Here is a 22753-nt window from a genome sequence, read left to right as displayed (position 1 = left end):
AATAAATCTCCCCTAATGCTAAAAGAAACAAGCCTCTCTTATAAACTATCTCAAAAAACTTTCCACTATCAAAGAGATCTTGTAAATTTTCCAAGATGTAGTCAGTGGAATGCCATGCTTTTGTAGACGTAGCTTCTTTTTTTTTTTTTTTTTGGTACTGGGTTATGGTAGTATGTATTTATTATTTACCTAGAGGCGAAGTCAGAAACTTTTGTTTAAGGAGCCAAGTTACAGTACTAATATATTTATCAAGATAATTCCCCATATACATACATACATACGCTTTTTTATTATATACACACACATGAATATACATTTTTTTATTTGATAAGTTATATATATACACACATCCAACCAAAAAAAAAAAAAAAATTAGTATTTTCAATCAAAATTATGTTTGATGGCAATCTTTCATAAAATAAAATTCATTTTTACCATTTAATTGTGAAATTCTTAAAAAGTTCAATTTTCAATACAAATTATCAAATTTTATACTAAGGTAAGAAAAAAAATCTTTCAATTGAATTAATGAAATTTTTTAAAATGTGAATGATCCAAAATTTAGAAGAATAAGTTATATTCAAAACATATTTGAAACTATCTTGCTCTAACCATTATGTGGCAACTAAAGAGATATTTCATATGTAGTTTTAGTGACAATATTTTTTTATAAATCAATGAATTATTAATTGCCACATAATAAGTTGAAAACGATAGATCCAAACATGTTTGGTGCCAAAATTTATCAAAAATTTAATAGATATAAGAGCACATTTTACAATAAAAAATAAAATTATAAAATATAAAGTTATGTTTCTATAACTGTTAGACCAATTTTTTTTTAAGAAAATCATTGGACTAATTCAAATATTTGAGGGAGCTAATTCTTATTTTTGTAGGCTAAATTATATATATATATATATATTAAGGAAATTTTCAAAATTTTAGGCTGTATTTACCGTTCTTAGGTCCATGTTGAATGGTGTTTTTACGGTCCATGCATAACAATATTTCCCACCTGGCACGCGGCCAAGAATTCTCGAAAACAACCGCATCAGCTCTTGCAAAGTTTTGCAAAATATAAAAATTAAATTATTTTACATATTTTGGTCAAAAAAACACTCACATCAGTAGGTATAAAATTGTGCATAAATGCATAAGTGCTATAGTTGTAACTCTTCTATACATTATTTTAGTATTATTTCTCTCTCTTCATATTCTCTCTTCCACTTGCTATCTCTCTCTTCACCACATAAAAACATTATTTATATAAAATATAGTGTATAATAGATGAACTAATGTGAATATTTTATAAAAATGATAGTGTAAAATTAAAAAAAAAATGTGTAAAATATACAAAATCTTTAAAAAAAAAAAAATGATGTGATTGCTTTTACTGTTTTTTTTCTGTAAAAAAAAAATACGTAATTAAAAAATTACCCGCTTGACTATGAATAATGCACTTTGTAGGAACACCCTTGCTAAATAAACTCAGTATGGCAACAATTTTGTTAGTTGGCCGGATTCGGAACAATTTGTAATAATAGCATCTCGAGTTTCTGAAACTCGAGATCTAATTAGAACTCGAGTTTTAGAAACTCTAGTTCGTTGTTTTCATTCTACCTTACGTGGACAAAATTTCCACGTGGAGCCACGGGAAATCGAGTCTATAAGACTCGATTTCTTGCAACCAGCAACACAAAAACCAGAAGCACTTTCAAACAGCACATTTGAAAGTGACAGAACCTTTCAACCTCACTCACTCTAAGACTCCGCCCTCTCTCACTCTCAAACTCACTCTAAAACTCCGCCCTCTCTCACTCTCAAACTCACTCTGAAGCCGTTCGTAGCCCGCCGCTCGTAGCCCGCCGCTCGTAGCGCCGTTCGTAGCGCCGTTCGTAGCCCGCCGTTCGTCTGCCGTTCGTGCTCTCTCTTTTCAGGTTCTGGGTTCTCTTCTTCTCATTTTTCTTTATGCGATTTTTTGATCTGTGTGATGGGTATTGTAAATTTGAGTTGTTTTCTGTTTTGGGTTCTTGAAATTTTGGGTTTTTGTAGCTCAGTGTTAGTGGTAGCACATCTCATGAAAGAAATAGAGATTCACTGCACCTAATAATCTTTTCTCACTTTCTCCTCTAATTTCTTCTTCTGTTTCTTTTACTTTAATGTCTTGGCATTTCAGGATTTTTTGTCCCTAAAAAATCTGGATTGGGTTATATAAAATACCAATAAAGCTATTTGATTTCCATGGACATTCAGTGTTTCCCCCTTAAGTAAGGCAGAAACGGGAAAATTGCTGAGAATGTGATCTATAAACAGTCATTGAGAGGCAGAGAAGCCGAGAATGTAAATGCACTTAAATTACATCGAAACGTGCTCTCAATAGGGACCAAACTATAGAAAATTTTACAGTCTCTGCATAAACAGGGTTTTACAATGGAAATGCACCTACATCGCAGCAAAAAGACATTCTTAATTCTGTGAATTCTAAACATGCCCAACCACGCTTAATTTGCAGTTCTAACCATACTACTCAAATCACAATCTTCATAAAGGTACATTGGATTAAGAATTACAAGTACATTCAACAAAAGCCAAAAAGTTCACATAGCCAATACAACGTAGTCACTTTTCCTAAGATCGTCGGTCCACATGACAAAAACGTCATCCATGGAAGCATGCCTGAAAAACATAGAGTATTCACGTTAGGAGACAATATAGTAAACAATAAGTAAACATGGAATGAATAACAATTATTTAACCGATGCATAACTTTTTGCCATCTACCTACCTAGTCTGGAACATGACCGCTGATGGAAGCGCCACGGGACTGCGGACATTTTCTGCGGTTATGCCCGGAAACATGACACAGTCCACATGTCTGCTTGGGTTGACTCTCTATGAAATCTGCATCCTCCCTCCGCCATCCCGGTTCTCGATTCTTATTCCTTACCCCATCCATCTCATTCCTTATTCTCGACTTCACTGGTCGACCTTTAGCCCGCAACAATGCTGGATTAGGCAACCACTTTGGCCCTATGGGATCCCGCCACAACGACTGCGACTTTGGAATCGCAAATGCATGCTCATAAGTGTTAAGGGCATTGTTCAAGCCATAACATGGGTGAATATATGTGGTCGAATCAATATGTAAATAGTCACATACTCTAATTGCATGTGAACAGGGGATCCCTATGTTTTGCCATTTCCCACAACTGCATTTTTTTTCCTGTAACCGAACTTCATAACTGTGGTTTCCCCCTCCTGCGCTACATGTGTTGAGTTGGGTAACTACTTGAAATATCAGCTCTTCATTGCTAAATGGCTTGAGATAATGTTTCTCGGATTTACACTTATTTGCATCCCACGTACGATTGGCATATTCACTCCATTTCTTACCCTCTGAGAACTCAAAATGGTATTCTTTACGCCGATCATGGAAATATTGAACAACTTTGTTCCAAGTGAACTCAACTAATGCGGCAATAGGAAGACCTCGTGCACCTTTCAGTACACCATTGAAACACTCTGATATATTGGTTGTCATTGCCCCAAAACGTCTCCCACCATCATGTGACTGGCTCCACATATCCACAGACTCGCCCATTAGGTATGTGTATGGAAGATAATCTTGATTCTTTTCCTTGCCATCCTTCCCCGTCACCTTCTTCTTATTCCTAATGGCCTCAATTTCCACCTGCTTAATGGACTCCATTATGGCATCAAATTTCACCACCTGAGTAGCATATCCTGCTTTCAACGCCGTTGACTTTAGAGTTGAGTTCTGAAAATGGGTGTTGAAGTTGCTAACAACATGTCGAAGGCAATATCTATGAAATACTGGTGTACTTCCATCTTCCCTTCTAGGCCAGTTTGCAATGGCGTTTTTGATACCGAGATGTCGGTCAGAAATTATGCAAATGCCTTCCTTAGGTATCACGTGGCCAATCGTATCTCGGAGGCACTGTAAAAACCACCTCCAACTGGACCCTGACTCACAATCCACAACAGCAAACGCGAGAGGGAATACCTTGTTGTTAGCGTCAGTTGCCATTGCGACCAACAACTTTTCCTGATATTTACCATACAGATGGGTCCCATCAATACTGATAACCGGCTTGCAGTATTTGAATCCTGATATGCATGGACCGAAAGACCAAAACACATAATGCAACAATACGGCGTCATCTTCATCGGTGGATGTGATACGATAGAACACTTGGGTAGTCGGGTCCTGATCAATATATGCCATTAGCAATTTTTGCAATCTTTGGTAAGACTCTTCCCAATTCCCAAACATCATCGCAATCGCCTTTTGTTTCGCATCCCATACCTTGTAGTAAGAAGGCTTCTGCCCACTATATTTCGTCTCTATCATGGATCTGAGATGCTTAACTGGGGTAGTGTGATCCTCACATAACTTCTTATGGATGTCTGATGCAATAAAATTACAACTCATCATTCTACCATCATTTCGCACCCCAGTCGCTATACACGTGTGAGGACCCACATACACGGTGACCATCCATAGTTTGTGGAGATCGGGCTTCATAATTGCGCAGACATACCACTTGCATGACTCATGCACGCATTTTGCACAAAGTGTTTTCGTCGTCGACCTAATGATCGTAAAATGTTTGTTTTCCTTGAGGGCACAAATTGTTAATACGTGCTTCACCTCCTCTTTATTGGCAAAAGTCAACCCTTTGCACAAATTCATCCCCTCTCTCCAAGTAGACACAAATGGCATATCAATATGTGAAGGATCAACCATATGTTCCCAAGTATTTGCAGAGAATGACAATGCAGGAGGTGCGTAGGCAGGGATTGTATTCGTAATGTTTTGGACACTAATGACATTGTCTACATAAGGTTCACTACCATCCAATGTCTGATCGTCATCAATGTCCCTCTCAAAGTCCCCAAGGTCTCTGCCAATCGTGTCTTCATACTCATCTCTATCCACAAAATCTTCACCATTAATGGCAATATTCTCATCAACATAGTCGTCATCATCATCGTCATCATCATTGTTAATGGCAGTAGTCTCATCAACATAGTCATCATCATCATCATCATCATCATCACCATCAACATGAACATCACCATCGGCATGAACATAATCATCCTCTACATGTGTAGAATACTCATATTGAGCATCTGGAACCATAACCTGTAAGCTTGTAGTCGTTTGTTGGATATCCTCTTCCCAAACTGCACGCGGCTCCAATTGTATGTACAACTCAATGTTAGTTACTTCACCTATTCTTTCCAACTTGTCAAACATGATCTTTACATGTTTGTCTGTTTCTATCACCATATACTTGTAATTAATCCGATGCTTCAAGATTTCGTTTGGCATACGATAAGTAATTTGTATGTTGTGTATAGCAGGATTCTCACACAACTCTTCCATGATAATCTTCTTCAATTCGTCAAGGGTCTTCAACCTACGATCAATTTGGGTATAATAGGTCTTTATACCCGGCCCTTCAAATGGCAATCCCTTGTTCGCATTGACATTCTTAAGCGGACCACCGTGGTATAGGATTATATCAATTTCAGGCATTGTGAACCTGTTCAAGTCAAGTTACTATGTTAGTTAGTTGATAACAAGAACACAATTTAACAAGAACACAATTTAATCAACTAACACACACAGACAATTAAAACTAACGAACCATCCAGTTATTTCACCGGTACATACCCACAAGTCCAGACAACAGCAATAACCACCCAACCTTAGTTGCAAAACATTGGAGTCGCCTATTGATACTCAACAAACTAATTAAGGTAGATCTTATGTAAACATATGGTTCTGATCCAGACTTTAGAACAGAAATATAAGTTACCACACTCAAAACCTTAGACCATCGCTTGGCAAGTAATATACCATAATACAAGTTAAAAACATGGTATGAGCATTACTCTAAACTGTTTATGATTAGTCATAAGGCTCAGTCATGATAACAATTCCAATGTTAAGATTTTCATCAAAGGCAGAAAACAAATGATATCACCTAATTCCTTTACCATAGTCCGTACAATTCTAAATAAAACTTATATTTCTTAGCTTTCAAACAAGCCTTAGTTTTCCACTAACCCGATCAACATAAAAAGATCAAATAATTCTCAAATGTCATTTCCAAATACCAAATCGTTTCCAAAATGACCAATTCCTTATACAGTCATGTATTGTAGGTAACCACATTTTAAGATATTATGATACCCATTCATTCCATTCAATCACTACCCATTTCATACCCAAAATAATGATGAATAAAGTCAAAAATAATTGTAACACACAAAATGGGCAAATAAATACTCAAAAAATTAACACTAACAAAACAAACTTCTATAACACACAATATAAGTAAATTAACTAAGTTATGTCAACTATGTACAAAATAATTAGTCAAACTCTTTAACCCACACCCATAGACAACTAATACCCAACTACAATGACAATCAAATTATGCAAACCCTTACCTGAGATATCAATTTGTTGAGAGGGAAGAGCAGTGAGAGAGGCAGTGTGATGAGTGAGAGTGAGAGGCAATGTGGTGTAGGAGTTATGGGTGAGTGAGAGTTAGTGAGGGTAAGAGTTAGTGAGGCTGAGAGACTCAGTGAGGATACTCTGTTTTTGGGTGAGAAGGCTGTGTAGAATGTTAGGAAGTGTGTTATACGGGCTGAGTGTTCAGAGTGTTCTGTTTTAATAATTTTCCCCAGTAGAACTCGAGTCTATAAGACTCGAGTTACTTGCATTTTTACCCCACGAACGTAAAGTGCTGTAGCTGTAGTGGGCAATTTAATTTTTAGGATCTCGAGTCTTTAAGACTCGAGATCCTTGTATTTTTATTTAATTTATTTAGTACACAAAATAAATTAAATAAATTTGGTTAAATAAAATTTGTTTAAAAACTCAAGGATCTCGAGTCTTCAAGACTCGAGATCCTTGTATTTTTATTTAATAAATAAATTAAATAAAATTTGGTTAAATAAAATTTGTTTAAAAATTCAAGAATCTCGAGTCTTTAAGACTCGATATCCTTGTATTTTTATTTAATTTACGTTCACAAAATAAATTAAAATAAATTAAATAAAATTTGGTTAAATAAAATTTGTTTAAAAATTCAAGGATCTCGAGTCTTTAAGACTCGATATCCTTGTATTTTTATTTAATTTATTTCGTACACAAAATAAATTAAATAAAATTTGGTTAAATAAAAGTCGGAATAAAATTCAAGGATCTCGAGTCTCAAAGACTTGAGATCTAGGTGGCAACATTGTCCACGTCACTCGGAATAAAATAACGGAAAGCGAGTATTAAAGACTCGAGTTTTTTAAGTGGATCTCGATTTTTTGAAACTCGAGATACTATTTTCCAAAATTGTTTCAAACGTTGTCTAACTTACAAAATAGAAAGGCTGAAGGAAGTTATTTCGCTCAAAACCTCCACTTTGTAGGTGCCTTTTTCGAGTCCCCACTCCCTCTGTTTCCCACATGCATAGCTCAGTCTATTAATTATTTTTAGGTACGAACGAAGGTACAAGGTAGTTTCACTTGACATGTCATTGTCAGTTTTTTTTTTTTTTTTTTTTTTTTTTTGAGAAAGACATGGCATTGTCAGTCAATTACATGTTGGCAAAAGAATCCTAAAAAGTTGTGTTGAATAATAATGGAACCGTGTGGAAACGTTTGAAAATCAAGTAGGAAATAATGTCACCGTTTCCTCCCAAGTGATAATTTCATAATTTGCTTATTATTATCAGGAGTCAGGACCCTAATAGTAATTTTTATCATTGTTGTTAATGTAAAAAAGGAAACTTTTCCACATCTTCTCTAAAATTCATTTATTTATTAGAATGGAAATGAGAAATTAAAGAAATCATAGAACTAATAATCTTTCATTAAATATTAGGGACCTGTTTAATACGTGTGTTTAAATAACAATTTTCAGTTTTTTTTTTTTTAAATATGTGTAGATGAAAAATTATGTACAAATAAGTATAATTTGTTTAAAAATTAAAAATATATGTTTAAATTTACGTAGAAAAAAGAATATATTTAATATTCAGCACACAAAAGAAAGAAGAATATATTTGATGGATTAATAATTTTAATTTCAAATTAATTATATTATTTATATTTGCATCGTTTTGCTTTGTTTTATAAATTTCTATGTTAATTAATGACAACATATGTAAGAGTTCTTTTTGTAGATAACCGACAAGACGAGCTCCACACCGTGTGCTGGTGGCAATCCACTATGAAGAGTGGGGCCACCAATTTTCGCTTTTGCTTTAGAAAAATTGGCTTACACAAAAATAAAAGGCATTCTCTAAAAGCCTTTTGTCTTGGCTGAATATTTCCTAAAGCATTAATCCACCTGGTATTTTGGTTTCTTTCCTGAGAAGTTTGAAGGCTGAAGTAGTGAAAAGTTTTCTTCTTCCTTGTATAAGTAATGTTAGTTGAAATGTTGTCGCTGTGACTGAGTTTACTGCTAGTACGTATATCCATCTTTCAAAGTGGTTGGAGAATATGCAGGATTCTGAATAGATAAGGCTAAGGTATGCTAAATATCAACAAAATTTTGACACAGTTATTCTACTTTCTTTAATCATGTTACTTAATTTCCTCTGGTGCCATGGCCCTGCCGAATTAACTCGATCGTATGTTGTACTCCAAACTCATTTCATTTTATTTTTGTCAATACAGAAAGAAAAGAAAAACAAATTACGAGTAAAACAAGAGAAGGGGACATTGAAGATCAAATAAGGTAATTATTGGAATTATATTCATCCAATTTATTTATTTATTTTTTATTTTTTATAGTAAAAGGTAGATATATCCAGCCATGTTAAAGATCAAAGAAAGTAGAATGAAATGTAACAGATCTAAGCCATCTCATTTCTCTTAGGAAAAATGATAATAATATGCCTTCTCAAGTTATTTTACATTTTGTTTCTTTTAAAAAAAAAAAAAAGCTGTTATACATTTCAAATTAATTCAAGAAGGTCCATCAAATTTTTTATTTATTCACATATATGGTGAGATTTTTTCCAAATCTGGTGAGATCATAGCCATATCTAGTGAGATCTAAGCCAAATCTAGTGAGTCTCCATCAGCCACAATTAGTCCATGCCACTAGGTTTGAGCCAAAATTTGAACTAATCCGACTGTCAGAACACGTAAGTTGTGGCAGTTGAAGACTCATATACCCACCGTTGACACCAATTGGATGAATCTAATCTCAATTGACCCATGAACAGGTCGATTGCTTGGTTGACCCAAAACTGACTTCAATTGACCCATGGAGAGCCTATGCGTCATATAAAGTCATAAATTTAACCCTATATTGGAGTTTAATTTGTGATTTTTTTTATCCATGGAATAACATCCCAATATTGGCAAGCTTAGGTTTAGTGCATGGGAGCATTGGACCTAAATCAAGTTCTACTCATATTACGTTGGAATCTTTCACAAAAATATTTATAAACGGCCAAATTGACCAAAATAACTCAGGATCTCCAAAATGACAATAATACCTCTTGAAATCTTTAAATGACATAAATACTCCAAATCTTTTGAATCGAACAAAACATCTATGAAATTTCCAAAATGATCAAAATACTCCCCTTCCCCCCCACCCCCCCTCCCCTCCCTCCAATCTAACTACCTAAAAAAAACTTGAAAATAACAAAAATACCTCTCAAAATTTGTAAAATAACAAAAACCCTCCCGAAATATCCAAAATATCCATCACGTCTCCAATTCCAAATAGTCAAAATATCCCCAAGATGCCAAAATCTCAAAAATGACTAAAATATCCCCTAAAATCTCCAAAAATACCCCCACAAACTTCAAAATTACCAAAATATCTTCAAGCCTCCAAGATACCCCTAAAACCTCTAAAATGATAAAAACAACTCCAATATACCCAAAATATCTCTCCCCGAAATCTTCAAAATGCAAAAATCCTCCTAAATGTCTTAAATAACCAAATTGTATATACACCTTATACAAAAACAACAAATGCTTTAAACATTTATAAATTATTATTTTTTATCTATAGGATATACATACAAGATACATTTTAGATCTATAAACTGCCACGTGTGAGTCTCATAAAAAACAAAAAATAAAAAATCTGCCATGTGAGGTCAAATATTCTATCTTCTTAAAGTGCTTCATTGAGTTTTCTAAGATTATTTACTTCCTAAAAAATGTATTAGGGTGAAGGTGATGGTGCATTTGGACCTAATGATAATGAAGACGATAACTTCAATCCTCTCTACACAGGGTAATTCTACCGTACCACCCCCCCCCCCCCACAAAAAAAAAGGGGGTACGATACCCATTAGTAAGTAACCTAATATACCATGTTACATTTTTCTCGTATTTGATAGTTTCATCCTCACATTGTGTAGTTCTAACATCACATGTAATAGTTCTTTGTCACATTCGGCGGTTCTCATACTTTCTTCTCAAATTTGACAGTTCTATCCTCACATTGTATAGTTCCTAACATCATATATGACAGTTCTTTTGTCACATTCGGTGGTTCTCTTCTCTCCTTTTTCTCACATTTGACGGTTTCATCCTAACATTGTGCAGTTCCAACATCACATATAATAGTTCTTTTGTCACATTCGGTAGTTCCTTTTTTTTTTTTTTCCTCATATTTGACAGTTTCATCCTCACATTATGCAATTCCAACATCACATGTGACAGTTCTTTTGTTACATTTAGTGGTTCCCTTATTTTTTTCTCCCATTTGATGGTTTCATCATTACATTGTGTAGTTCTAACATCACATTTGACAATACTTTTGTCGTGTTTGGTGGTTCTCTATTTTTTTTTCTTACATTTAACGGTTTCATCCTCGCATTGTGTAGTTTCAACATCACATTTGACAGTACTTTTGTTACATTTGATGGTTCCTTTTTTTTTCTCTCACATTTAATGGTTTCATCTTTACATTGTGTGGTATCAACATCACATGTGATTGTACTTTTGTCACATTCGGTGGTTCCTTTATCTTTCTCATATTTGACGATTTCATCCTCACATTGTGCAGTTCCAACATCACATGTGAATGTTCTTTTGTCACATTTGGTGGTTCTCTTATTTTTTTCTCACATTTGATGATTTCATTGTCATATTTGGCAGTACCAACATCACATTTGATAATACTTTTGTCACATTTAGTGATTCTTTTTTTTTTTTCTCACATCTGACGGTACTATCTTCACATTGTGTAGTACCAACATTATATGTGATTGTACTTTTGTCACATTTGGTGGTTCCTTTATTTTTCTCACATTTGATGATTACATCCTCACATTGTGCAGTTCTAACATCACATGTGACTGTTCTTTTGTCACATTTGATGGTTCCCTTATTTTTTATCGCATTTGATGGTTCCATTGTCACATTAGGTAGTACCAACATCACATTTGACTGTACTTTTGTCACATTTAGTAGTACCCTATTTTTTTTTCTCACATTTAATAGTTCCATTATTACATTGGGCAGTACTAATATCACTTCTGACCGTACTTTTGTCACATTTGGTGAAACCCTATTTTTATTTTTATTTTATTTTTTACATTTGAAATTCCATTGTTACATTGGGCAGTACCAATATCACATCTGACCATATTTTTACATTTGAACCCACCACTAAAATCACTTTTTTACTTACTAATAACTACTCACCACAATAGCAATTTTTTAAAAAAAAATTGTAGCTCTAGCATTTTCCTTGTTTTAAAAGCTATTAAAAAAAATTAGATCTAAAATTTGAAACAAAATAAACATCCCAAAAAATTAGCCTAACAAAAAAAATTACTAATAGTAAAGATAAAAACAATTAAGCTCAATTAACCAATTTTACCAAAAACAAACAACCCGACCTTTTCAAAAAATTTAAACAAAATAATTTAATCCTTAATAGTTTATCATTTTGAGCATAATGAAAAGTGTCAGCCTAATTTCAATTAGCAGAGCCTCATTTTTTTTTCCCCTCATATTTGATGGTCTATTGTCACATTAGGCAGTACCAACATCATATATGGTCGTAGCCAACCCGACCCAACCCAACCCCACTAACTTACCTAATAATCGACAAATATATATAACAAAAATACCCCTAAACCTCTAAAATTGCCGAAATACCCTTAAATATAATAAAATTACCAAAATGCCTCCTAAAACTTGAAAATGACCAAATACCCCCCAAAACTCTCAAAAATTACTAGGATACTCATAAAACCTAAAAAATGACCGAAATACCCATAGAACCTTGAAAATGACCAAAATGACCCTAAAACCTAAAATTTTATCAAAATACCCTCCAAACTTATAAAATTACCAAAATACCTCATAAAACTTTAAAATGACCAAAATAGCACCAAAACCCTCAACAATTACCGGAATACCCATAGAACCTAAAAACTGATTATGGGTGCAAACAATGATAAAAATAATACCCTTAGAATATAAAAAAGGATCGAATGACCTTGAAACCTAAAAAATGATCGAAATGACCCTAAAACATAAAAAATGACCAAAATACCTTCGAAACCTAAAAAATAACCAAAATACCCTCGATTCCATCTAAAATTTCCGGAATACCCTTGTTATGAGTGTAAGACTACTCAACAAGTTTGACATTGAATCATCAAAGTGTCAAAGTAGGAAAATTAGATGTTATTTAATAGTTTGCAAGTCAAAGAAATTTGTTCTTGTAGTGCTTAGCTATGCATCTATTTCCATCTCCTAATAAAATCTCTATCTTTCAGTCAAACTGTGCAATCCAATTGCTAGCAAGTGTTTGAACTTTGAACTAGTGAAATGAGATTAGCAAATTTATTTTCAAATTCTTGTCAAAAAGCTAATTGTCAACTACAAAACTTAAAAAGAATGAGTGCCTCAACATTGAATTACAAGTACATGCGTGCACCCCACACATACATTTGTTATCACAAAAAATAAAAACTCAATCTCCCATTCATTTAAAAAAAAAAAAAAAAAAAAAAAAAAAAAAAAAAAAAAAAAAAACCAATTCACTAAATCACTAACTCATAAACAGTCATATATGACGTTCTATTGATTTATGCATGTGTGTGTGTAAATATTATCCCAGTGGACTCAAATTTTGTAAACTCAAGTTCTACTAGGTTTTTTTTTTTTTTTTTTTTTTTTTTTTTTTAACTGCCAACGTCTTAGTAAATCCCCTATAACAGCATTTTAAGATGTACTATAAATCAAAAATTAATAGTTTCAATGGAAAGTTCACAGTTTTAACATTTAACACACAGATGAGGTCCATACATGAATGAATTAAGTTTGCCAATAGCTTTGTTTAGGCTAAAAACTCTATAATATTACATTAGAATCTATACCACTGTAGCTACATTTTTCCAACAACTAATACTTTATAACAACTAAAAGTAATTTGCTCTTTCACAAGTTGTATGTGCTTAACAACCAAGTCCGCATATATTTTGTCGATGGATGGCATCCACCTTGTCCTTGAAGGATCCAGCTTTGGCAGATGATTGGCTTCATTGTCTATCTAGAAGTGAGAAAATGTAGAGTGCATATTTTGTTTCACATGATCATCCACTATCTTTCCTCCTCCTCCTCCTTGAACTACCTTTCCTCCTCCTTTATTTATTTATAATCTATCTAGACCAATGAACCATGTCTCAAATGGCATATGTGACTCCCACCGTAACATAATGGCTCTTCTAAGACCATCAATTTTACCATAATTTGATGAAGCAGTCAAATGTGAGTGATGTACAATTATTTTGATAAAGATTATCTGACAAAATGTTGTTAATTGATTGTGTGATTTCAATGATCTTAATCATCTCTCCAATCCAGCTAGTTAATTAAGCATCACATTCACCAACCAATATCACAATTGCATAGAATTCAAGTTGTTTGCTATGTTTACAGCATAGTGGTGTTGTATTGGGTGAATTTATACTCCATAAAGGCTAAACAAATTTTGCACCTCAGACATGCTATAATTATTGAAGACAATAAAATTTCCACCTCAGACACGGTGAGATTCTTCCACCTTTTAAAATTCCATTCAAAAGAGCATGATGAATACATAACATTAAATGACCAACAGGAATTATACACAACTGTTAATCAAGATAACCTCACAAATACAAACCAAACCCTCTTAAATTAAGCTAAAACAGGGCAGCAGGGGGAAAAAATATACCGATGAAAACTTTTCAGCCCAATGCCACCCATTGGCGTAAGCTGCATATCTAGCTCTGAAGTATCAGGACCTTTGACAGTTAAAGGTCCTGTTGGCCTAGAAGCACCATCATTGCTTAAAAACCATCTAGCTCTTGAATTATCAGTTGCCCTTAGCGATGGTTCTTGGTGCAGCTCATTGAAATTTCTTTGTGGTGAGAGTCCCATAGAAGATTTCAAATTTCTATTTGGGGATCTAGGTCTTTCTGTAGCTAGCATTTGCCACAAAAAAGTATGTCCTTTTAATCAGACCTTTACTGCTACATGTTATGCCTTGCAGGCTAAATAGTTTTTGACAACTTTTGACTTTGGTCCATCTTCCTTCTCTCTTCAAAAACCCTTGGAATTCGCTTCATCTTTCTTTTGTTTATCTGTTTCAAACGCAAATCATTTGGATTCATCCGAGAATCTTCACTTGAATCAGGGCATCAAAGTTAGGGCAGTGAAACATATAAAGAACTAGAAACGATATAAAAAGCTTATATAATAAGAGATAAGTAGTCACCATGCACTCCAATGTCACCGCGACCCTGATTGATACCATTGCTTTGCTACCTGTAAATGACATACACCCATTAATATTAAACTAAAAACATTTTTTGTAACAACTGAATCAGAAACATGGACAGCTAATTCTCCGAATACCGTAAACCAATCCATGAGCCCTTGTTTTAAATGAAATTAGGTTTCCATGAATAATAATACCTTTGGTTAATAAGAAAAGTAGGAATAAGACATGAATCAAAATGTTCAAAGAATTTTCATCACTTTAAAACTCATTAGAATTTCGAAGAAAACACTGCCCTAGACCACCTTGACCTTGGTGGTGCTTTTGGAAAAGAAGCTGGGAAGAATGCCACTAAACTCATCCCCTGCTATAACCAAGGTTAAAACTCTTGTCTCTTCTCTCTAATTTTGCAGCAACTAAATAAAGCATAAAGCTTCTCCTATTTTTCCTCAGCAATCATGAAATGTATTTAATTGTCTCAACAGCCTATATGGTTCTAGCATAATGGTAACCTAAAATCCCTAAAACCATCAATCTAGACCATCATAAAATACTGGAAAATTATACTCAATCAGTTTAAATTCACAAAGCAACTAAACAACACGCACCGCTTGTTCGTGTAAAAAAAACCATTGGCATTACTCCTAAATCTCTCTTCCCTAGACCATTTGCTTCCATTAGTACTAGGATGTGCGTGGGCATAGCTTGATATATTTCCTTCCCCCTTTACTACCTGCAAAAGAATTGAACCACACAAACATTGAATCAACAAAACAACACACTCAACGCAAATACAAATGAACTAAACTCAATCTAATCATCAAAACAAGTTAATTCTCTAAAACCCAAATCCAATAATTCGCCCACCAATTCACACACTCAATAAAACTAAACTCAATTTAACCAACAAAATTAGTTACTTCCCCAAAACTTGTATCTGAAAACTCACCAATCAGTTTACATGGTCTGACAAGCTAAGCTCAACTTAACCAACAAAATTAGTTACTTATAAAACAAACCCAATTCCGAAAATTCACCAATGTTAAACTCAATTTAACCAAAAAAACCCCGTGTCTTCTCCAAAACCCGAATCTGCCTATTATGAAATTTCAGTTCATATTTCACAACATTCCTAATGCTAGTGCTGAAAATTCCTAGAGGAAAAAAAAAAGCCAATCAAATAGGCCCAAATCTTGACAATAAATTCAGGGAAAAGGGATGACGAAAAAACCTATCCTACTCTCGCCTTCACTTGAAATAAATCATCAAACCCACCATTCAAAAACCCAAATCTTGATGATAAACTCAGGGAAAAGGTATGAAGAGTGGTTACCTGAGATTTGTATGAAGACAAGGTGAAGATCGGCGAAGATCGACGAGCAGAATTGAAAGAACGCAGCAGAGAAGTAGAGAGAGAGAACACAAGACGGCGAGAGAGAGAAAAAACAGAGACATCTGTTTTTTCCTTGACCGGTAATTGGTAATTCATTAAAATCATATCAATGGATTGAATCAAAACAAGTGAAATTAATGGTTAAATCTATAAGTGGGTACTGTACCCACACAAAAAAATGTAGATATTGTAGAATGGCCCCTCTACACAATATATATATTTCCTTTGCCAAGGAGTTTATTTTGAAAATGGAGCCGCCATTGACCTCGTCTACACAAAAAATTAATCGATATCTTATCCTAATGATAAAAAATAATCATCATAAATCGGATGCAGGTTGTCTCTGGCTTAGCAGCCATTAAATAGATTTTTTTTTCTTTTTTTCTTTTTTTAATTCACAAAGATGAGAATTTCACTCTCATGCATGATGCATCCATCTTTTACCCAGGCAATAGGGAAAAGAAATATTATTTACAAAAATTACGATCAACACTCTGATTGGATATGTTTTTGCAATTTTCATCCCAACTTTTAAATTAGCCTAAAAATTGACAAATTTAGTAGGCAAGTATTATCCACGCCAAAATATGAGAGCATTTGTAGTGTGCAACCTAAACTATAATAGCATTAATAATAGCATCTGTAGATTCTAATTTCAATGGTGAGTGGAAATCGCAACTTATTGTCGCATAATATGAAAGTTTAGGTTGCACATTGCATGTATCCCTATAGTTTAGGTCCTTCAAGATAGATAGCTACAATTAAACCCGAAAAAAGGAAGAAAGAATCTCTTACATCGATCTTTTTTCATCCTTACAGGTGAATAGCAAGGAGATTTGAAAGCAAGTGCAATTCATTCCTCAATTTACTTTATTACGCAGTTGGTGGCCATTGTTTCCCTTGTCATTCACCCACAAGCGTGTCAACGAGGTATACCTTAAATTTTGAAAATTTCACTCTATCTTTAATCGTGTTCCCTGTTTAAGAAGTATAACAGACTTTCATTTTCAGATAGGATGGACATATTGACGAGGTGCACGGGCTCCATTGTAGCTGAAATTGGAAAATGCACAGCGAAGCCCATCATTCGTCATGTTGGTTATTTGTTCCGTTTCAAGAAAATTGTTGATGATCTTACCAAAGCAAAAACAGACCTGCAATTAGAGCAGCAAAAGGTACAAGAGGCTATCAAGCGAGCTGCAATGAACATTGAAGTTGCTGAGAAGGATGTAGAAAGGTGGTTGACAAATGTGAATCAACTCATGGAAGAAGTACAGGCTTTGGAAAATAAAGTACAAGTAAACTTGAGGTTCTGTAACGGCTGGTGTCCTGATTGGATTCGGCAATACAAGTTATGTAAGGAAGCCATACAGATGACAAATGTTGTCAAAGAGCTCCAAGATAAGGGCAAATTTTCTGAATTGACCCATCGTGCTCCGACTCCTGGCATAGAGATCTTTTCATCTAGTGATTTCGAGGTGTTTGAATCTAGAAAATTGGCTTTCCAACAAATTATGGAGGCATTGCATGATGATAACAGTATAAGGATTGGACTGCATGGAATAGGGGGGGTTGGTAAAACAACACTGGTGAAGGAAGTGCACAAGAAAACCAAAGAACTAAATATTTTCGATGAAATTGTGATGACTGTTGTGTCGTTGACTCCAAACGCTAGAAGAATTCAAGGTGAAATTGCAGGCTGTTTAAACTTGGATTTTAAAGGTGAGAGCGATATGGCAAGAGCAAGTGAAATATGCTTAAGAATAAAGAAAGCAGAGAATATCCTCATAATCCTTGATGATGTTTGGAAAGATGTCAACTTAGAAGCTATTGGAATTCCATCTTGTGATGATCACAGGGGTTGCAAGATGCTTTTGACTACACGAAGTGTGCATATATGCAATTTAATGCGTTGTCAAAGGAAAATTCCATTAAATTTCTTAGTGGAGGAAGAATCATTGGCTTTGATGAAGAAAACCGCTATAGTTGATGATTGCCCAGTCTTGAATGATGTGGTACTAGAAGTTGTTAAAGAATGCAAAGGTTTGCCTATAGCAATCATTACAGTGGGAAAGGCTCTTACAGGAAAATCTCTCAATGATTGGAATGTAGCAATGCATCAACTAAGAAAGTCTAGACTTGTTGATATTGAGGGTGTTGATGAAGATAAAAATGCTTATGCATGTCTTAAGTGGAGTTTTGATCAATTAAAACGCAAAACCAAGTTATGCTTTTTGTTGTGCTCTTTATTTCCAGAAGATTATAATATTCCTATTGAAGAATTGACTAGATATGTTATGGGATTAGAGGAAGATGAAGATTTTCACTTACTTGAAGATGCACGTTGCCAAGTGCGTGCAGCAGTCAATAGCCTCAAAGATTCTTCTTTACTACTAGAAGATTTTAATAAAGAATTTGTGAAGATGCATGACATGGTTCGCGATATTGGCTTATGGATAACATCAAAAGGGGAAAATGAATTCGAGCAAAGAGCCTGCACTCGTTTAGAGAGAAACACAAACTTTGAAAGAGCCACAGCAATCTCCTTGATGGATTTCAACACCAAACAACTTCCTGATAAATTGGTATGTCCAAGACTCAACATTTTGTTATTGGGTGGAATTCAAAGTTCCAAAAAAATCTCTAACACATTGTTTGAAGGGATGAATTGTCTCAAGGTTTTAGCACTACATGACATAATCTTATCATCACAATCACTCGAATTATTGACAAACCTTCGGACCTTATATTTGAAATACTGCAATTTCAATGATAACCTCTCTTCATTGGGAAAGTTAAAGAAACTTGAGACTTTAAGCTTTTACGGTTGTGGAATAAATGCATTGCCAAGTGAGTTAGGGGAAATGGCGAGTTTAAAAATGCTAGATTTGACGTGTTGTGATCAACTGCAACAGATTCCACCAAATGTGATACGAAGATTATCCCAATTAGAAGAACTAATCATTAGTAGCAGCTTCAAGAATTGGGGTGTTGAAGGGACAACCTCAGAAATAAGCAACGCTAACTTATCAGAGTTGAACTCATTACCCCGCTTGGTTAATCTCTCTATAAAGTTGAACTCGAATCATTTACCCAAAGGCTTTGTTTTCCCGGACTTGCATAGATATTTCATAGTGATTGGCGAACCGTTCTTGAGTCCTGTGACACCTTGGCAAACCCTTGGCCAACCGTTCTGGACTCCTGGGACACCTTGGCGAACCCTGGTAATCGAAGATTTGAATGCCTCCTCAATGAACGCATTGAAGTCGTTGTTCCATACCGTGGAATATATTTGGATTGAGTCTTGTGAGATGGAATGCATTGTTGATACAATTGGGGGAAATCATACCGTAACATTCGGTAATTTGGTCAAACTATATCTAAGGAAAATGAGATATCTGAGAACAATATGTGAGGGGCCCAACCAGTATGAAATCTTTAGCAATCTCACAGATTTAGTCGCACGTGGATGCCAGAGATTGATCAGTCTCTTCTCGCCGTCCCTTGCTCAAAGTCTAAAAAAGCTGAAACGACTCTCTCTTGACGGATGCGATGAAATGAAACAAATAATTTCAGAGCAGGGAGTGATATTGGAGAGTCACGGTCAACCAATATGTCTCTCAAAATTAGAGACTCTTGAAGTAGAGAATTGCGGAAAACTGGAATATATCTTTCCTATCTCAGTTGCTCGAGGTCTTCAGCAACTAGAAAGGCTAAAATTACGAGATCTTCCTCGATTAAAGAAAGTATTCGGCCAGAACAGAGAAGGAGAAGTTGGGGATTGCGAAATAGAGAGTCACCATCAACCTACAGGCTTCCCAAAATTAAAGACTATTAAGGTAGTGAATTGCGAAAATCTGGAATGTCTATCAATTGCTCGAGATCTTCCCCAACTAGAAAAACTATCATTAGAAGATCTTCCTCAATTAAAGCAAGTATTTGGCCATGAAAAAGGAAGAGATGATGGGGACGGAGACAACAGCGTGCTATCTAAGTTGAGAAACTTAAGATTATGGAACTTACCAGAGCTTGTCAGTTTTGGTGGAGGAAATAGTTCTTCAGTTTGGCCATCACTGGAGAGGCTATACGTGGTGGACTGTCCTAAAGTGAAGTTGTCATTTTTTGCTAATGTGCCAGCTCTGCAAAAGGTAATTTCTTAATTCTATTTATTCTACTACTCTTTCTTCGGTTTTGCACCTTTTTTTTTTTGGGACAAAAACTAGTGCACCGGTATTTGAATTCCATTTTGTTTGATGGTCATGAGGTGAAAATAGTAAACAAACCAAAATAAATAAATCAGAATTCTAAAAGATTTTCAAGTAGTATACTGTTGCTTAGGAGTTTGGACTAGCACGTATCGAAATGAAAATAAAAAAAGAAACTTGTTATACTTTTAATTGAAGCGATGTCACATAGTCACATGTAATAATAATATTAACATTTGTAATGGGCATCACAAATTTAGAATTTTCCACTAACAATCCATTTGTTTTAAGGAAAAATCTTATATACTATATATATATATATATATATATATTCCTTCATATTTTCATATGTTTGGTAACATCAAAAAAGAATTGGGTTGAGAAAAATTGTCTCTTAATTTATCTTATTTAGCTTAACATAAGATAGAGTTATTTTCTGCTAATTTTTTTTTTTAAACAACTTTATCTCACACGAAGCTAAAAAATCTCAAAAAAAAAAGTTAAAAAAATAAATATTTTCTTAAATTATTTTAATATCATTACCAAATATAATTGTGACTCCAACCCACGTGACTAGCCCAAAGGTTAAGCTTGCCATCCAAGATTAAGGATTCCTATCTATAACAGTAATAGGAATAGAAAAAGTCAAACATATATTAATTAGCAGCGTTCCGGGTTTTTTCTAATGATAGAGATAGAGAGAAACATGTAGAGAGGGACAGCTGCATAAAGAGAAAAGTGAAGTGTGCTGCATGGAGTAAAAAACAAAAAAAAATAGCCAAGCGTGTGTTGCATTGAGTGCAATGAAAAATATTGTTTGTGTGGGAGTAAAAAAGGCAAGGAGATTTTCTTTAACCCTGAAACATATACACAAAAGAAAATTAGTTTGGGTTTTCTCTAATAATAAATTGTTTTGGGTACTACAATAACAGGTAGTTTTGTGATTGTAGATTTCAAGTGAGTTTAAATTATTCTTAGAGAGATATTACTGTATTTGGTATGGATCTCAAGTTAGGCATAAACTTGAGAGCATATTGTAATTGATTTGATAATATTGAAGAGGTAGGCACATTGTCAAATTGCGTAAATCTTGTTTTATGTGATTGTTTCTTTTGGCTCATATTTTCTCTATTTTTCACACCTCACAAATCTAGGAATTGGGTTAAATTTCTAACAAAAATGATATAGTTTTTTTCAAGAATAATTCATTTTCCAAAATGTTAATATCGAAATAAACTTAGTGTTAGTGTCCACTTTGATGACTTTTCCCATGACAATGATATTTAGTTCTTGATAAAATCTGTGTAGCGTATGATATTCTTAGAAGAGTATTGAATATCTTTAGAGTGTAGGAAAGTATTGAGAGTTTGTTAAGTATGTAGATTACAAAAGTATGAAAATTACGAGAAATATGAAGATCAGAGGCTATGGCTGCTTGACAAATTATTCTTGTTGTAATAGAGGTGTTGTGTTATATGGTGATGAATTCTCCCTAGTTTCAAGTGGATTCCCCACACACCCCCCCCCCCCCCCCCCCCGCGCTTTCTCTTCTATTTTTTTTTCGAATGGGTAAGAAACTCAATATGAGAAACCCGGAGAGGGTTTGATTTATTAGGTAGAAGGTCTTTGACCACTTTTCTAGTTTTTACTATGAACTAGCAATCCATGAAATGCGGGGAATTTATAAATATTATATAATGGGGTGTAATATGTAAGTATTGTCTATTTAAAAAAAAAAAAATTCTCCAAGTTTTTTTTTTTTAACTTGACAAATATATCATTCTATTATTTTTTGTGTATTTGATTAATATTTATTTAAGGTGAATTATATTCGTATAACTTAAATTTGCTTAATATACAACTAAAATTTATAAGTTTCAAATTTATTATTCAAAATTTTCATCTCTTAATGATTCTGGAGATTATCATAATAATCAAAACTCATCACCAAATTACAATGTTATCTTAATCAAAATTAAAATTAAACCAAAGGAATAAAATATAAATTTTATAATAATTTATTACTCAAACAATTGGTAGACATATTCAAATTCATAGCCATGTAGATTGAGTTTTGATATAAATTCAAATTCCGATTTCCAAAAAAATAAAAATAAAGCTAAGTATTAATTCAAACCAAAATTTAACCAAAACTATAAAAGAGAGATAGAAGACAAAAAAACAAAAAAACAAAAAAAAAAAAAAAAAAAAACTAAGTATTAACCCAAAAAAGCTATAAAAAGAGAGATAGAAGACTTTGTGATAGGAAATTTTTTTTTTTTAAAAAAAAAATTTACAATATCAAAACACATACTAAAAATAACCATCAACCTTATATAGAGTTATAAGAAAGAAAAAAAAAAT

General features: G+C 34.0%; 4 protein-coding genes across 6 annotated transcripts in view; 2 read left to right on the top strand and 2 right to left on the bottom strand.

The window, feature by feature from the left end:
* The window catches only part of LOC126694621 (probable disease resistance protein At4g27220), an 88671-nt gene that overhangs the window by 62590 nt on the left and 3328 nt on the right, over window positions 1–22753 (top strand). The window contains exon 4 of the mRNA XM_050390991.1: window positions 18863–20332. Coding sequence (XP_050246948.1) covers window positions 18863–20332 — 1470 coding nt within the window. The remainder of the gene's footprint in view (window positions 1–18862; window positions 20333–22753) is intronic.
* On the bottom strand, window positions 2310–3742 carry LOC126694625 (uncharacterized). The gene is made up of 2 exons (XM_050390996.1): window positions 2789–3742; window positions 2310–2679 (listed from the first exon to the last, which is right to left on the bottom strand). The coding sequence occupies exon 1, from the start codon at window positions 3710–3712 to the stop codon at window positions 2789–2791; it is 924 nt and encodes a 307-aa protein (XP_050246953.1). The 5' UTR covers window positions 3713–3742; the 3' UTR covers window positions 2310–2679.
* Window positions 8255–22753, top strand: part of LOC126695862 (disease resistance protein SUMM2-like) — a 79510-nt gene continuing 65011 nt past the window's right edge. The window contains exons 1-2 of the mRNA XM_050392660.1: window positions 8255–8567; window positions 8720–8776. The gene's annotated coding sequence lies outside the window, so the exon portion shown is untranslated. The remainder of the gene's footprint in view (window positions 8568–8719; window positions 8777–22753) is intronic.
* LOC126694629 (uncharacterized) lies at window positions 14081–16295 on the bottom strand. Of its 3 annotated transcripts, none has more exons than XM_050391003.1 (4): window positions 16125–16295; window positions 15434–15524; window positions 14789–14838; window positions 14081–14697 (listed from the first exon to the last, which is right to left on the bottom strand). In XM_050391003.1, the coding sequence occupies exons 1-4, from the start codon at window positions 16287–16289 to the stop codon at window positions 14695–14697; spliced, it is 309 nt and encodes a 102-aa protein (XP_050246960.1). In that variant the 5' UTR covers window positions 16290–16295; the 3' UTR covers window positions 14081–14694. The 3 variants fall into 3 exon arrangements, with proteins under 3 accessions (XP_050246960.1, XP_050246959.1, XP_050246958.1); XM_050391002.1 differs by having other exon boundaries at window positions 14081–14692; XM_050391001.1 differs by having other exon boundaries at window positions 14081–14654.

The sequence above is a fragment of the Quercus robur genome, chromosome 8 (genome assembly GCF_932294415.1).
Source record: "Quercus robur chromosome 8, dhQueRobu3.1, whole genome shotgun sequence".
Lineage (NCBI taxonomy): Eukaryota > Viridiplantae > Streptophyta > Magnoliopsida > Fagales > Fagaceae > Quercus > Quercus robur.
This window is presented reverse-complemented; position numbering and strand designations above follow the sequence as displayed.